Source organism: Nematostella vectensis, chromosome 15, assembly GCF_932526225.1.
Source record: "Nematostella vectensis chromosome 15, jaNemVect1.1, whole genome shotgun sequence".
Lineage (NCBI taxonomy): Eukaryota > Metazoa > Cnidaria > Anthozoa > Actiniaria > Edwardsiidae > Nematostella > Nematostella vectensis.
Genome location: NC_064048.1, coordinates 7064332 through 7079693, shown reverse-complemented (window position 1 = coordinate 7079693; position 15362 = coordinate 7064332). Strand labels below are relative to the sequence as shown.

The following is a 15362-nucleotide window of genomic DNA, read 5'->3' as shown; positions in this document are numbered from 1 at the left end:
TAGCAACATCGGCAATAACAATGACTTATATTAGGTTGTTGATAACGATAATAGTATTAATAATGATGGTAGTTGTGACGATGATGTTTTCGTATTTGAAAATAAATAATTTGACGATGACGCGATGATTTTGATAATGATGATGGTAGTGATGATAGTGATGAAAATTTTGTATGGTCGATGGCGATGGTGGTTGATCTTGATGGTCAAAGTCATTGAACATTAGCAGGGACAAAACACTGCGGTTTCAGGAGCAAATGACCCGTAGATGCGTGGCTCTGTCCCCCCCCCCCCCCCCCCCCGCCCCAATATTTTCTTAATGTTTTTGTATCGTGGTCTCCTATGTCCCGAGATTTGCTACTACTCGGTAAAACACTTCACCGGCAATATACAACTTTTGCTTTTTCAGCTCAGGTCACTTCAGTCACGTCGCTTAAATCTTTAAAATATGGATGTACACGAATTGATACTTATATTTCGTTTTGTCAAATCAACGAGGCCAATATTTAGAAAGATCTTGTTAAAAGTATTCTTATCAAAAATATCCTTCATATTACTATTCAAAATTTCCAAATTTAGACAATCTCTGATTGTTCGCATCTAGCTCAATAAAAAAAAACAGGTATGAATCTCTCGTAAAGTTTAGACTTGTGCGAAATTCATATGTTTGGCCGCAGATTAGTAGTTTATATTGTATTAGTACTGATTTCTGAGTTAGTGTGCTATCAGGGGATAATCTTTCCCGCACTTAATGCAATAAGAATCAAGAGATTGACTCCACTTTTCCTACTCCCATCAACCAATCAATCTCCACAAATCAAGTCATGTTTTTGTCGTGTTGTCTGCATATATATGGTCACTCTGACAATTTGTCAGCTCATCATAAAAAAACTCAGATGTAATGAATATCAATTTGATGAATGAAAAATGAATGAGTTGAGCATTAAGTAAAAACACTTTCTTTCTTTATGGTTGTTTTATTTCCAATTTTTTTTCAGATTCTCTCAGATTTTTCTTCGTATAATATTGGTTTAAGTCTTGTTGTATACTGTCCTCTTAACCACTTGGCGTCATCGACGTACATTTTAGGTTAGGGTCTTCTCGGATTACTACAATATCAAGAGAGCCCTTACGGATTTGAGACTAGATTATACCTTAATAAGGTTCCTTCTTTGAGCCTTCGGCAAAACTCCCTTCTCCATTTACTGAGAGCATGGAATACGGACAAGTTACTCTATTATCAGAAACATTGTAAAAGCTGTCTTCAAGGTGTAACCGAAATAGAGATTTGAATAACAGAGACATTTCACGACAAATCAGAGAAATCCCCTAGGGGTGCTTTGGGTTTATTTAGGAATTTTTTTTTACAAAAAAGGGTGCTTCAATTTCTTTATAAAAGAGCTTAAGGCTCGTCTTAGAGGCTTTGAAAAGGCAAAGAAAAACAGCAAAGGGATGGTGGACTAAGATGAATTAAAAAGAAGGAAGAGAAGCAAAAGCAAGTTGCCTAAGGGTTTGAAGGTGCAAAGTGAAAGGGAAGACTCGAGGTATCAGAAAAAAAATTCTGAAAAGAGACATTTTGAAAATGGATTGTTACAAGTGGTGCACCATTGTTGTTATTTGTGTCACATTGAAGGTAAGTGTTTAAGATAAGAATATCGATAGATCATGCCACATCGTAAAAACAAAGCTTTACATACCTGTATGAAACTTAACATCTATGTTAAAAGTTATAGTTATAATTTCACTCATGTCCATTGAAGATTTTTTTTCTCATTTTACTTTAAGTGAAGTCCCTAAAACCCCTTTTTTTAGCCCCTTCAACTATTAATTACTGCATTATTTTACAGTTAATTTCTGCTGAAAGACATGAAGAAGAGAGGCATGGTCATGGTAAGGAAAATCTTGTTTGAAATTATGATGTATTTACGCCTTATCGCTGATGCAGGAAGTCCAATTAATTAATACAATAAGACTGAGAAGCAGTTTTTAAATAATTCTGCTCGTCTGAAAAATGAAAAGAATTTCTAAAAGTGTAAATAATTTCTACTTTATCAGGCTATCAGGCTGCAACTGTATTTTTCTTTTTTCTTTTTTTTTCTTACAGGCCAAGAGTACAGAAATAAGTATAGAATTATCATTACAAATAATGTATTATGAAGAGGAAAAGGAATCACGCGCTAATAAGAATTCTGACATTTCCCCACTAACGTCTTTTTTGAGGCAACCTTAATTTGTCTTCCCTTTAATTGAAAGTGTATAAGCTCGTGTAATCCTCAAAAAGAACGGCTTGAATTGCACTTAAATGGAACGTTAAAATAAAACGAATAATGAAGGTTTTCGGCATTTCTTCTTCAAAATAAACATAACCTTTGTTTCTGAATAAGATAAGATAGAAAAACAAAAATCAACAGAAAAGGGGATAGAAATCGCCTTACAATCGCAGAGAGATACAATCAACCATAGATTCATTGTTTTATTTCTCGATAATTAGGTGTTATTGTGTTGTGATTTTTATTATTTTAGTAATCTATCCAAATAAAATATTAAACTTGATTTATTTCAATTTTAAAAAAGTCGAGAATTTCGTTGATTTGAAAATTACTAAGCTTTTGAATGGTCCAATCTTTCGTATAATTAGTCAGTATAAGAAGCGTCTTTTAGGCCTTGGGATGAGCCAATCAGGAGCCATATACTCAGACTAGTGGCATCACTCGATATTAGGCGTTTTAAAAGAATTTGATACTGCTATCATTTTTTCGGTGTAATTAAATTTCCATAACACAATCGGCTTTTTTGATGTACAATACAGTAAACTTCCGATATTGTGAAAGAAAAAAATCGATTTTGCTATTTTGGGGGATTTCTTTCAAAAATATATTTTTTTTCGAGTTTTTGCATTATTGTGAACGCATATCAGGTTTTCAAGATAATGAGCAATTGCTCAATTTCAGTTTCAATTTCAATTTCAATTTCAATTTCAATTTCAATTTCAATTTCAGAAAAGAGAAAAGCAGAATAAAAGTAAAACTTAATTTATGGATTTATAAGAGCACGAAAATTCCATACCCCCCCCCCCCCCCCACCACCACCACCACCCACTACAACTTTCCCCGCCCCTCCCCCACAAACACTCGGGGACTGTTGCGTAGAAATGTTAGCAGCTAGGCAATGGACAAAACACGGGGGACGGGAGGGTATAAATAGAAAATGAATCCTTTTCGAGCCATTTTTTCTTCTTTATTTCTTTTTTCTTTTTATTTCTTGTTCTTCTATTACTTACAAAAGCCAAAAAATTGCCTTCCAATCTCCAGCAAATTGCCTTTTTCTGCATTTAGTGCTATGTTTCACTTCAAATAGCATTTTCTTTACAATTTATGTTACACAAGAAAAGACACGCGGCAAACGTGCTTTGCTTTCAAGAGTTAATATCCTTGTCGGGCGAATATATAGGCTATATATAATGGTCTAGGCTACAAGTTACCAATACAATGCATATCATTGTAGACATATCTTCGTACAGAAGAGGACACAACTAAAAAAGCCGCTCTCTTGGATATAGACGTTTTAAAACATTTGTCAGGCTAAGCTGTTTTAAATTATATTTATGTTGCGATTCTGTAAGCGCCTAGAAAGACAGATATATCGTTTACGAATTATTTATAAAAATCTAAAGGGTTTCATCCCTCCTTTCCCCTTGCACGATGTTATGCCGTTTTGATTAGGGTAATGTGTAATTTGGAAGCGAGCCAATGGAAGATCGAAGTTTCCCTGCAGCCGCCTTACATCTATTTGTAAATTTATGCTTGTTTATCAATAGCTGGAAGGCTTGAAATGCGGTAATAATTTGGCAAAAAACGACATAAATGTCAAATTCACAGGACCCCCGTTATCTAGCGCGATTTCAAAGTTGCGCAACGCGCGAGTCAGAACCGAGCTAGATAAAAGGGCAAATACTGCTTTAACCGAGATTTACGGTTCTAACCAAGTGTGTATGAATCATGCCCTGTACCAAAGCATCACAAGCCGTTTGATTTTCTAGCTGTTAGATGGCACGACGGGAAGATTTACGCCTTTATCGCAAACGGAAGCGAGTGGAAGGCGAACCGGAAGTACTGCCTCGCGCACAACGGTGACTTGGTTTCCATAGAAACAGAGAAAAAGTGGCAATTTATACGAGATGAAATCCAGAATCTGACGAACCCATTTAACAATGAGTGGCATATAGGTAAGTGACAGAAAATAAGATAATCATGTCTTATTGGATGTTATGTATGTCAAGAGATTGGTATAATCTTTGTGAACAGTACCGGGTTTCCTGTGTTAATTTTTAAAAATTGCCGAAGCTTTCTCAATAATAAACAGGTATAGTTGATAAGTTTATGGACGGTTTTACTATGCGCAAACAATAATTACTATCCGCCTATTTTCTAGCTTTAGAAATATATCTCAGTAACTTCCCAAATAAGGGAACCATGATTTTCCATATAAATGGAACTTTTTCAAAGTTGACCCCTTTTAACCAAAAGCTTCGGCGTCACTTTCATGACTTTATTCTAAAGTTTTGTCACGCAAAAAAATGCTACGACTGCTACCACTGTTGCTCAAAGTAAAGTATGACGTTTCATGCACTTCTTACTATCGTTTTTTTGCTGTGTGATGAAGTTATTGTTGTATTGAGCTCATACTTTTCGTTGCCTACAAGATGACACAGTTATTGCAGCCGTGGATTCAGGGGCTGGATGGGAGGGGGGGGGGGGGGGATCGACCGATATAACTATCTGATACGACGTGCGCTACTGTGGCAACATGTATCGTTTTGTGTAACAGGCCAATAAGGATGCGAGAAACGTACCGTCTGATAAGACACGCGGTACCATGGCCACTTAAAGAAGCAATGTATGGGAGCTAGGACTAGAGTTAGATGGGGGGATTATAGTAGCAATGTATGGGAGCTAGGACTAGAGTTAGATGGGGGGATTGTAGTAGAAATGTATGGGAGCTTAAACTCACAAATTTACCTCCCACCATTATGCTTTACATATTGGTATTCTCTCACCAGGCCTCGTCAATAACGGCAACAGGTTCAGTCGTGACACATGGACCTGGGTAAGCGGATCACCGCTGACCATAGACCACTGGCAGCCTTATCAGCCTTCTGGTGACGGACTGTGTGCAAACATCGCTAAGATTTACCTCGGTAGCCAGGGCGGGCTTAACGACTTGAACTGTCTTGGGAGATACAGTCCGAGAGGATTTATCTGTGAGTTTGGCCTGAAGAGGAAAGATATCACAGGTGGGTTGTTTTTCATTTAGCATGGTCCCTCTTGTGTACTCGGTGTTTGTCGAGCCATAGCTCTCATCTAGGATAATTTGAAACATCGAAAATCCTGTGGCACACAAGGGGACATGTCTACTGGTTCGGCACGCTAATTCCCGCGTCCCCTGTCCCAGTGAAACGCGGCCTTCGAAAGTCCCAGAAACAAAACACTTTGAGATTCGTCTAGAAGGCGAGAATTTTTGTATTTGCAAAGAATTTTGCGCTATGTCAAGTTGCGGGTATTTAGCATGGACTAGCCTCTCTTAGTCGATTTCAGTGTTTGTCTATGGATTTCTTGTCTTCTTGTATAATTAGTTGAGGTTTGTAAGGGTTCGTTAAGTTTGGCATTTGTGTGTCATATCAATCAATGGCTGTCGTTTTTCTAAATGGTGCAAAAAGAGCCTGGAGTGCAATAGAGCGCGAACCTGGGTTACCTGTGGTACTGTAAAACGTTAGTGTCTGCATATCAGTCAATCTTGTTTTAAAAACATTTCCTTATTAGGCATTACATACCATATTTGGGAGTCCGCTTCAATCAGTTTTTCGCTTTTTTATCGCTCTAGAGCTTTGTAAGTCCAGAATTTCCACGTAAACTTGCAGAAATTCGTGTTTACTACGATTTTGCTGGCAGCCATCTTGGATATGGAGCCTAGTCCCTAACAGCCCCTAGTCCCTCACAGGTCTTCCGCGCGCTCGCCCCAGGCTCTTTTTGACCATTAAGAAAAACGACAGCCATTGATTGATATGGGCCTAGTTTTCAAAATGGCGGTTTTGCAAAGTCGTAGTAAACACGAATTCCTGCACGTTTATGTGGAAGACGTACACAGTTCGGGTACATCGTCGTAATTAAAGTGGACTTCCAAATAGGACTCCAATGTCCTTATAACGAATTGACCGAGCGAGTTAGAAAAACGACAGATACGATGATTGATAAGGTTGTGGAGGGGTGGAGTGGTATTGCTCTTGTTGGTTCTACATTACATTACGTTTGGGTTCGTTGATTGTTTACTTTTTGTATTCAATTTGGTCGCGCGAAATATCGTGAACACGTTCGTTTTTAAATGCGCATTATATCACTTGTTTCTTAAAAGATGCGTTTGATTTATTTTTCCTAAACCATGCAAGATTTGGTATCCACCTTATTAAGCGTCTCTCAAATTGAAAATATATCTAACTTTTCAAATAAAGATATCCTTGCCCATTAAAGGACATTTTAAAAAGTCGACACCTAACAAAAAACGAGCTATGTTGAATGTTTTAATGCTCTTTTTATTCCGGGGGATTCAATCTTGGCCCGATATTCCGTCAAATTGTCAAATTGTAAACAATAACAAAGGATTGGCTTATCGTTAATTTTTAAAAACTGTGATGATGGACTCCAAAATTATTTTTCTGTGCCCTTATGAAGTTGGCAGCAAAAAATATTTGCTATTGCAAAGCTGGTTTGTGTACTTTCTATAGTGCACTTTCTATATGTAGAAAGCAGCGTTTCACAGATCATGAAGTGTTGACAGTAAAACAAGAAACATTGATGGAATAGCTAGAGAAGTAAGCAAAATATAATATATAATCCTCTTTAATCATGATTTTAGTAAAAAAAGTAATTGATCATCCTAAATACTATTTTATTTCGATTCTGTTAACCTTAGCCGCGTTTTGAAGAATAAGAGACCCGTTTTGGAGACTTTTTTTGTTTTACTGAGACGATGTCTTAAAGTAAACGTTCGTTTTAGAGAAACACTTTCCAAGTGGGCACGCTAAGCTCTGATTGGTCGATTATTTTGCTGTTCAAACAGTAGCTCTGACGATTGACAATTTACAGCAGATGGTGTATTGGAGAGAGCTCAAATTATAAGTTATGACATTTTTTACCCGTAAGGTTTTTTAACCCTCTTAAAAGAGGGTAGCAAGGAAACTTTTCAGCTTTGCCATGACATACAAGAAGTTTTAATCATAAATCCGAACAAATGGATCGGAATCGCACATTATCTACGCTGCTACTTTTTGTAGTAAGTGTTTTGAATCATTTTTTTCTTATTTTTATTTTTCATATTGATTTTCATCTCTCTTATTTTCTTTAAATGAGATCACTGTTAGTTTGGATATCTCAGTCAGTTAATTCTTTTCCAGATTTGTCTACTTTCAAATGGGAAATCGGAAGGTAGGAGATCAAACCAAAACTGAACTCATCTATCGTGTGTCGGTGTAACGGGTGAATCAGGCAATTAAAAATTTCAATTCATTAAGAAATTATAACTATGCACAGTAACTTTGCCTCCAAGTTAATATGTATTTTTCAAAAGATTATAAGCATTTTCATTTTTTTATACAAAGTTATAAATCGACTTGTCAGACCTCTTGGGCTTGTAATTGTATCCCGTATATCTTTCTCGGAGAAATTAAGACATTCCTTCTATCACAAAAAAAAAAAAAAACATCATCGCATTAACTTGGTTTTTTGGAGAAGTATTTTTTATCTTGGTGTGCGGAATTTCATGTTATTTGGCTCTCAAACTGGAAAACACTTTCGTTGTTGCATGTCTCTTCAAGTTTACGCTTGAGTCAAGTTCCGCAAAGCAGTTGTGCAGGTAATTGTTATCTTTTAAAGCATAGCTTCTTTTTCTATAAAAAAAAAAAAAACGATCTTCGATATCATGGAACCTATTTCCAATACAAGCTTTTCTTATTGTATTCTAGATATCTATCATAAATTTTTGTTTCAAATTGACTCCAAATAATGACCTATTGAAATTTTTCATTCCCGCTCGTTATTCTACTTATATTTAATTCAATTTATGATTTTTTTAACTTGTACAAGCAGTCCTTGGTATTATCTACCTAAGACATATACACGACCCAGTATTGCTCAGTTACTTCTCATTTCCGAAAGCAAGCATAAAATAATAAAGATTCTGCAAGTCAATCAACCATCCCCCTCTATCTTACTATAACTACCCGAGCAGGTGAAAACCTTTTTCTTTGAAGAACGTTGAATGATACACTCAAGCAGAATTGTTTGTTGAACGAACCATGCCTTAATGGTTTTATTGCAAATAGTCTTATCTTTTAATGAATGAGGGCCTTGGCTTTTAACATATAGTAAATATGACCAAAATTGGATCTTATTTAAATTTTTCGTTTTTTTTTTTTTTTTTCCCACAATTCATAACTTTTACCTGTGTTTTTCTTTTCTTTTTAAAGCTTTGATCAATTACGTCTTATTTTCTGGGTTTAATAATTATCTCATAGATTCACTATAATAGGATTTATGCTTTAGGATTTATGTCTTGCAATGCAAAAAATCTAAAGGGTGTAAATAAGCGAAATGTTTTACTTCACTCGCAGATTTCAGGAACCCAAATTACGCACGTAAAAAAAGCTTTTTTTTGACACTTCTGCTAGGAATAAACCGCATGAATTTCAATCCCATAATGAAGTAGATTAAAAAAAGTTTTTTTTATGGCCTTGGTGCAACCCCTTTAAACTCGCTAATCTGTATACAGTACTATTTTCCATTTACCGAAGGTATGTTAAAATCTATAGATAGATATTTAACTGTATGAATCACAAGTGATCTTTTCTTGTTCTATTTTGTAAAGGCATAGCTATTCAGCTATTGGATTATTATAGTCCCCTTTGGACCTTTTAGGAGGGAGAGAAGGTCTATGTTTGTCCATTTGCAGGTAAATGGAAATATAACTGGATTAACACCAAAACAATCACGAAAAGGTGTGTTCGTTTGCAAAAATTTAATCTCACCAATTAAAAGAACTAGTCGCTTGCCAACTTGTCGGACTATATGAGGAAAATGGCCTTCCAGGATACCCTAGAAGCTGCCAAGTTAGCACAAGTGTCTCACTTTTAATAAGTTGGCTCCTAGGATGAGTTCCCATTACTTGACATGTTGTATACTTTGTTCAGTACTTGAATATTTCGGAGAATCCTCAAGGATATACTTGTTTGATATAGAGTATAATATGTAAACCACTGTTTAAAAGCAAGAGAGTGCCGGTTAAATTACTATTGTGTCGGATTCAAACAATGCATAGGAAATTATAAAACTAGTGAATAAGTGGAAGTGGGAAAACCTTTGTAAAAGTTCAAGAAGGTGATTTATAAAGTTTGGCAATTCCCCCTTGTAGCTGAAGTTACTCTTTGAAAATAAGGTATACACGACTCCCATTTGTGGTTTATAAATCATTCTCGTGCAAGACGTCAATTGAATCAGTGGATCTACGCACAGTACTTTTGACGTAAATAAATAGCCTTTCCCGGCTATCGGAAACTTGGCCATGTTGTGTATCAACAGCAGACCACTTTAGGGAAGCTGTCATTGTTATTTTAGCGCCATCAAACCAAAAGTGAGCGAATAAAAGAGAACATTTAACAGCTCTTAGAAGAAGGGCGGCCACTAGCTCTACTGAAAATGTAGACCAAAAGCACTTTCGCTTGAGTAGTATTTTATCGTTGAGGCCTAATAACACCTGAACGAATACATCGACTAAACGTCTTGCAAATATAGGTTTTTAATCATTTCTGAGAAAGTGCTTGTTTAACAAAAGGATTTAGAAATATGGGAACTCGACTTTTAATAAACTTAAACAATTAAATCCCCTTCCCCTTTTAAGTGGGCTTCCTTCAATTGTTTTGTTTACTTGAACAAAGAATATAACACAATTCCGGCAATAAGAAAAAGGGTGCTAAGAAAGACAAAAACAGATCTCAAATTCCGAACATTAACTAAAGTGGTCAAAAAAGAAAACAAATAGCGGTGAACAATAAAGGATTTAGGGAAGCGAACCTTTGTGATGAAATCGTGTGTGGTCAATAGCAAACTTAAGTTCTTTAGAATTAGCACATGTACGTGTGTTACGTGTTGTTGAATAAACGCTGAATAAGGTTTTTGTGCTTGTGAGAATGGTCAATAACGAGCGCAGACGCATGACAACAAAGCAGTTGCGTTCTCTCACTCTTTCGTCCCCGGAAAATAGTTGGATTGCGCTTGCATCCCAGTAAAGACAAGCTGTGTTCTGCTGCTTAATTACTGTCGCTGAATATTTTCATGTCTTAATTGCTTTCTGGCTTCCGTTATTTTAAAATCCTTGACGCGTTTTCATTGGCCAGTTGTGAATTGGCTTTCAATCACGCCACATCTTTCTAATACTCTGACTAATAAAAAAAACACCAAATGTAAGTTTTCCTGTTTCTTTTGACGGCATCAAGAACACACAAAGAGGTTTTAGCAGTTAGGAATTATTGAAAATAGTTCGAAGAATATAAAAATTTCAAGTAAGGAGCGTTGGATAAGAAACACGCTAAGACGGTTTTCATAAAAATGACATGTTATGAATTTTATAAAAGAATGATAAAACTAGAGTATCTTGTCCAAAAAAGAGAACAGGGGCCGGTTCCTAGAAAGCAGGTTAGCGCTATCCCAGGGATAAATACGGCTATCTTGACATTTGATTGAATAAAAAGGCCATTTATTCCTGGGTTAGCGTTAACCTTCTGTCTAAGAACCCGACCAAGAAGGTAATCTAGAATAAATGTACACTTAAAGACAGCCATTTGTAGGATGTTTTGTCTAAATAGCCTCCCTAATTCTGTAAAATAAGGTTCTATACTCAATCATTGTTATTGACAACGTCGGACAAACGACGACAAAACAAAACATATGTGATGTCACTGCTGCATCAAATAGATTTGGGCTTAACAATGAATAATCTTTCTGTAGAAGGAACTGAGTTTCATCTACAGGCCCGTACGCGGAGGGGGGGGGGGGGGGGGGGGGTGCAAGGGGTGCGTTCGCACCCCACACAACGGTGGAAAATCCACTTGCGGTTCACAATAGACGTGCTATTTGCAGACAAAACTATAAAGCATAAGGGAATTAAAATAAAAAAGGTATTCTAGATCACTCGGTATGTCATAAATCTAAGTCTTTGTAAGTGTGTGGTTTTGTTTCTAACTTAGACCTATTGACAAGTTTTTACAATGGCGAAGTAACCAAAAACGAATGAAACGCCTGCGTACGTACCAGACCGGGAAAGAATCGCATGAATCTAAACTATTTCACATAGCAAATGTGTGAACCTCTATCCTAATACTCAGCGAATCCTAGCTACGAAGAACTGTGCTTTCAGTTAGTTAGAAAGATGATTTGCGACTATGCGAGAAATTTCTTTGGATTTCTAAACTTTACGTGTTTCTAACAGCAGGTAGATACCGTCATAGATACCGTATTTCGCCCCATGACAGGTTCTCCAATAAAGTGTGTGGATTCCGGACTCCATGTGGACTTGAGTCTTGGATTCGGGATCCTAGTGTGTGGATTCCGGTAGCATGGATTCCGTATTCCAAGTCTCATTTCTTCATGGATTCCGGATTCCGGTTTCCGGATAACCTGTCCTGGGGCAAGTATTAATTCGAATAAGCACCTCCCTCGAATAAGCGCCTCCCCAAATAAGCGCCCCCCTTCCCCTCCCCAGGTTTTATGTAACTGATTAAAATGACTATCAAAATTTAGTTCTAATAAAGCAGAGAACAAAAAAGGCCCCCTCCCCCCGTTCCTAAACAACGAAAATACACAGGAGAGCCACTTTTTTAAAAGCATTGCATCCAGCGCCTATACAATCAACTAAATTAAAGCCAGTCCCCTTTGTTTTCACCAAGGTTTTAGATTACATACGAAAAAAAAACTAAAGTCTATCAACGTTGAGGCCAACCCCACCCAGGCTTTGATGTACAGCGGTACGAGATACTATCGCACCGAGAGTAGAATTAAAGAGGGAAACGGAATGTTTTCCCTACAATCTCGATAATGCGTGCAAGCTTATAATCACATTACAGCGCGACCAAGAAAACCGTGAACACCGAAGATATGTATGGAATGTTTGTTCCGACCAATCACCCGCGAGATATTCAAACAGCCAGCTAGAAACGTGTTTCAACAAGTCTCAGTATGTCTGAACTCTCGCGTCTGATTTGCCAGAAGACAATAAACATTCCAGACATATTTTAGGTGTTCACGGTTTAACTGGTTGCGCTGTAAATGTGACGCTCAGGGATTCTCCCATAGGTCGTCTGCATGCTCGCTATCTCTACTTTTAATAGAGAGTTACTACTCGGCTGTCGCATAACAGTGTCGTAGCAGAAAATATTTAGGGGCACGGCCACGCCCCTACTAGTCATTTCCTTACATTTGAAAATATTGGAGGGGGGGGGGGGGGGGACGGGCCCCCAATGTCCCACACCCTGCTACGGCCCTGCATAAAGTATTTGGGTACTTGTATGTTTGCCCTCGCGTATTCGTCAAGGACAAATGGTGGCCGCCTTGAGTTTTTGAAATTTTATCCTCCCGAATTTTATCTTCCGGTATTTCATCATTCGGAGTTTTAACGTTTGGAATTTCATTCGTTTTCATCGTTTGAAATTTCAGTCAAATTTAAACGAGGGAGACTTAAACTAAGAGGGAGATTATTTTTATTTTTATTATAGTTTTGTATGCCAATGAGAATGATGAAAAGTATCTGATTAGAGGAATACTCCTGGTGATAAATTTCCCGTCAATCAAGAATCAGATTAGTGGCTTTCTTCAAACTTTGTATTGGTGGCCACGGGACAGCGCGAGTCGCACTTTAACATATTTTACATTTTATTAAACAAAATAGTCATCATTGTTTCAAGTAAAACTCTCTTCTTTATTTATACAGATGATGGACCAGTGTTCTTCGAAGAATGGGAAAATATCAAAGGAAAAGAGATCAAAGATCTTACAGAGAGTGATCGCTATCCCGACAAGGCGAACAAAAGTGGCCACCAGACACATCTCGGTCTAGAGAAAGAATACTTCGCAAAAAGACATGAAATGGGAATGCGCATGCGCACGTATCTGATGGCACCGCTGACCGGGAAGTATTTTTTCTACACGGCTTGCGATGACACATGTAGGCTGTTCCTTAGCTCCGATGACAGCCCGGCAAACAAGCAAGTGATTGTCAATCAAGAAAGCTATACCGCTATCAATAGCATGTAAGCGAATACATAATGCCAGTTGTTACGGTGACATAAGAGTGTTTTGGGCTTCCCATACTGTCCACACTACCATTGTTATGCCTGTGGATTAAAAAAAAAATTATTGATTGGAATACGCAACCATTTTTCTGTGGGCCACGGTTTAATGACCAGCCATATGAGGAGACACGGAAGATATTAATAAAAAGGGTAATGTCATGAGTTTCCATGAGTCATGGTTAACTAAATAATCTGCCACCAGAGCAAAAGACTAAAGCTAGGGGTATTTGTCAAGGGTTTTTTGTAGGCTAGTTTTCCATGAGTCATGGTTAACTCAATAATCTGCCACCAGAGCAAAAGACTAAAGCTAGGGGTATTTGTCAAGGGTTTTTTGTAGGCTAGTTTTCCATGAGTCATGGTTAACTCACTAATCTGCCACCAGAGCAAAAGACTAAAGCTAGGGGTATTTGTCAAGGGTTTTTTGTAGGCTAGTTTTCCATGAGTCATGGTTAATAAATAATCTGCCACCAGAGCAAAAGACTAAAGCTAGGGGTATTTGTCAAGGGTTTTTTGTAGGCTAGTTTTCCATGAGTCATGGTTAACTAAATAATCTGCCACCAGAGCAAAAGACTAAAGCTAGGGGTATTTGTCAAGGGTTTTTTGTAGGCGAGTTTTCCATGAGTCATGGTTAACTCAATAATCTGCCACCAGAGCAAAAGCTATTAATTAAAAAAAGCTATTAATTAAAGGGGTATTGCCATGGGCTTTTCGTATGCTATGGTTTCCTCAATAATACGCCATCAGAGGAGACACGAAAGCTATCAATTAAAGGGTAAAGGTCATGAGTTTTCCGTGGGCCACGGTTAAATAATCCGCCATTAGAGGAAGCCAACGGGAAATTTAAAACTATGCGCAAACTGATTATTTGACCTCCATTTGGGCACTTAGAAAAGCCACTGGGTATGCTGGCACGTGGTGCGATTTTCTCTAGTAATGCCCACGAGCTAAATCACTTTAATTGATGTATGCATTGGAGCAGTCTGTATCTAATAGTCAGTCGTACAATGAAGCCCATTTAATCAAGGGTTTTTGCTGACAATTCTTCTGTTTTATTCCCAAGGGCATGGAGGTCGCCCCCTCAAGAGCTTGTGGCTGGCAGCTTGTATTACATGGAGCTTCTCTACAAAGAAAGTGATGGGGAAAACTATGCAAACGTGTCTATGGAAAGGCCGGATGGGAAGTTCGAGTCACCAATAGGAGAGGAACACTTACGAAGGAATGCTCATAGAACAGGTGCGGTGGGGGGAGTGGTGGTGAACGGTTTGGATGGTAGGAGGAGGGGGTGAAGGAGGAGAAATAAAAGTATCGGTTAGAAGAAGGATACGGTAAGGAGGCACTTCGAATGGAATGTGAACTAGAGAGATGGAGTGGTCAACAGCTTAGGCTGGTGGGGGAGGGGATGGAGCAAGAGTGTATGCTTTGACTAAAATACCTCGTTTCCGTTTCCACAAATGCATTATCACTTTAGCCTGGTATTGATCGTAAACTTCCTTATCCAAGAAGAACGAATTGGTATTCTTATCATTGTTTTCAGATCGCGGTCTCGTATTTTACGAAGAGTGGTCTGGTGAAGGGTCCCAGATTTCGAACCTCACAAGAGACAAGAACTACCCAATGAACGCTACGGTTAACGGTCACGTGACAACAATGCAGATTAAAAATGAGCCATTCTCTATGAGACGTCAATATGGCGTGCGCATGCGCGCGTACTTTCTTGCACCGCTGACCGGAAGTTATACCTTTTACACGACCTGTGATGACTCTTGCCAATTATTCCTGAGCACCGATGTTAACCCGAAAACAAAACGGATGATAATCGATCAGCCTGAAAAAGCTTCTGTTAACAGCAGGTGAGTGAAATTACTCTAGTGGAACATCATACTACATTTAGTGGAACATCATAGTTGTCATTGGCGGTAGCAAAAAGCTTCTTGGTCGAGAAACGGGACCGTGCACTTTTTAATGCAGCTAT

General features: G+C 38.0%; 1 protein-coding gene across 3 annotated transcripts in view; it reads left to right on the top strand.

Moving 5' to 3' along the window:
* The first annotated feature begins 289 nt into the window (after positions 1 to 289).
* Positions 290 to 15362, top strand: part of LOC5503451 (adhesion G protein-coupled receptor L4) — a 31251-nt gene continuing 16178 nt past the window's right edge. Inside the window, exons 1-7 of one of the 3 annotated variants that reach the window (XM_048722610.1) lie at positions 290 to 1633; positions 1848 to 1890; positions 4040 to 4225; positions 5060 to 5293; positions 13030 to 13348; positions 14451 to 14623; positions 14925 to 15240. In XM_048722610.1, the coding sequence (XP_048578567.1) occupies positions 1583 to 1633; positions 1848 to 1890; positions 4040 to 4225; positions 5060 to 5293; positions 13030 to 13348; positions 14451 to 14623; positions 14925 to 15240 (1322 nt within the window). In that variant the 5' untranslated portion in view covers positions 290 to 1582. Of the gene's footprint in view, positions 1634 to 1847; positions 1891 to 4039; positions 4226 to 5059; positions 5294 to 7130; positions 7327 to 7447; positions 7479 to 7778; positions 7906 to 13029; positions 13349 to 14450; positions 14624 to 14924; positions 15241 to 15362 lie in introns of those variants that run through there. The other 2 variants (XM_048722611.1, XM_048722612.1) reach the window with 2 other exon arrangements.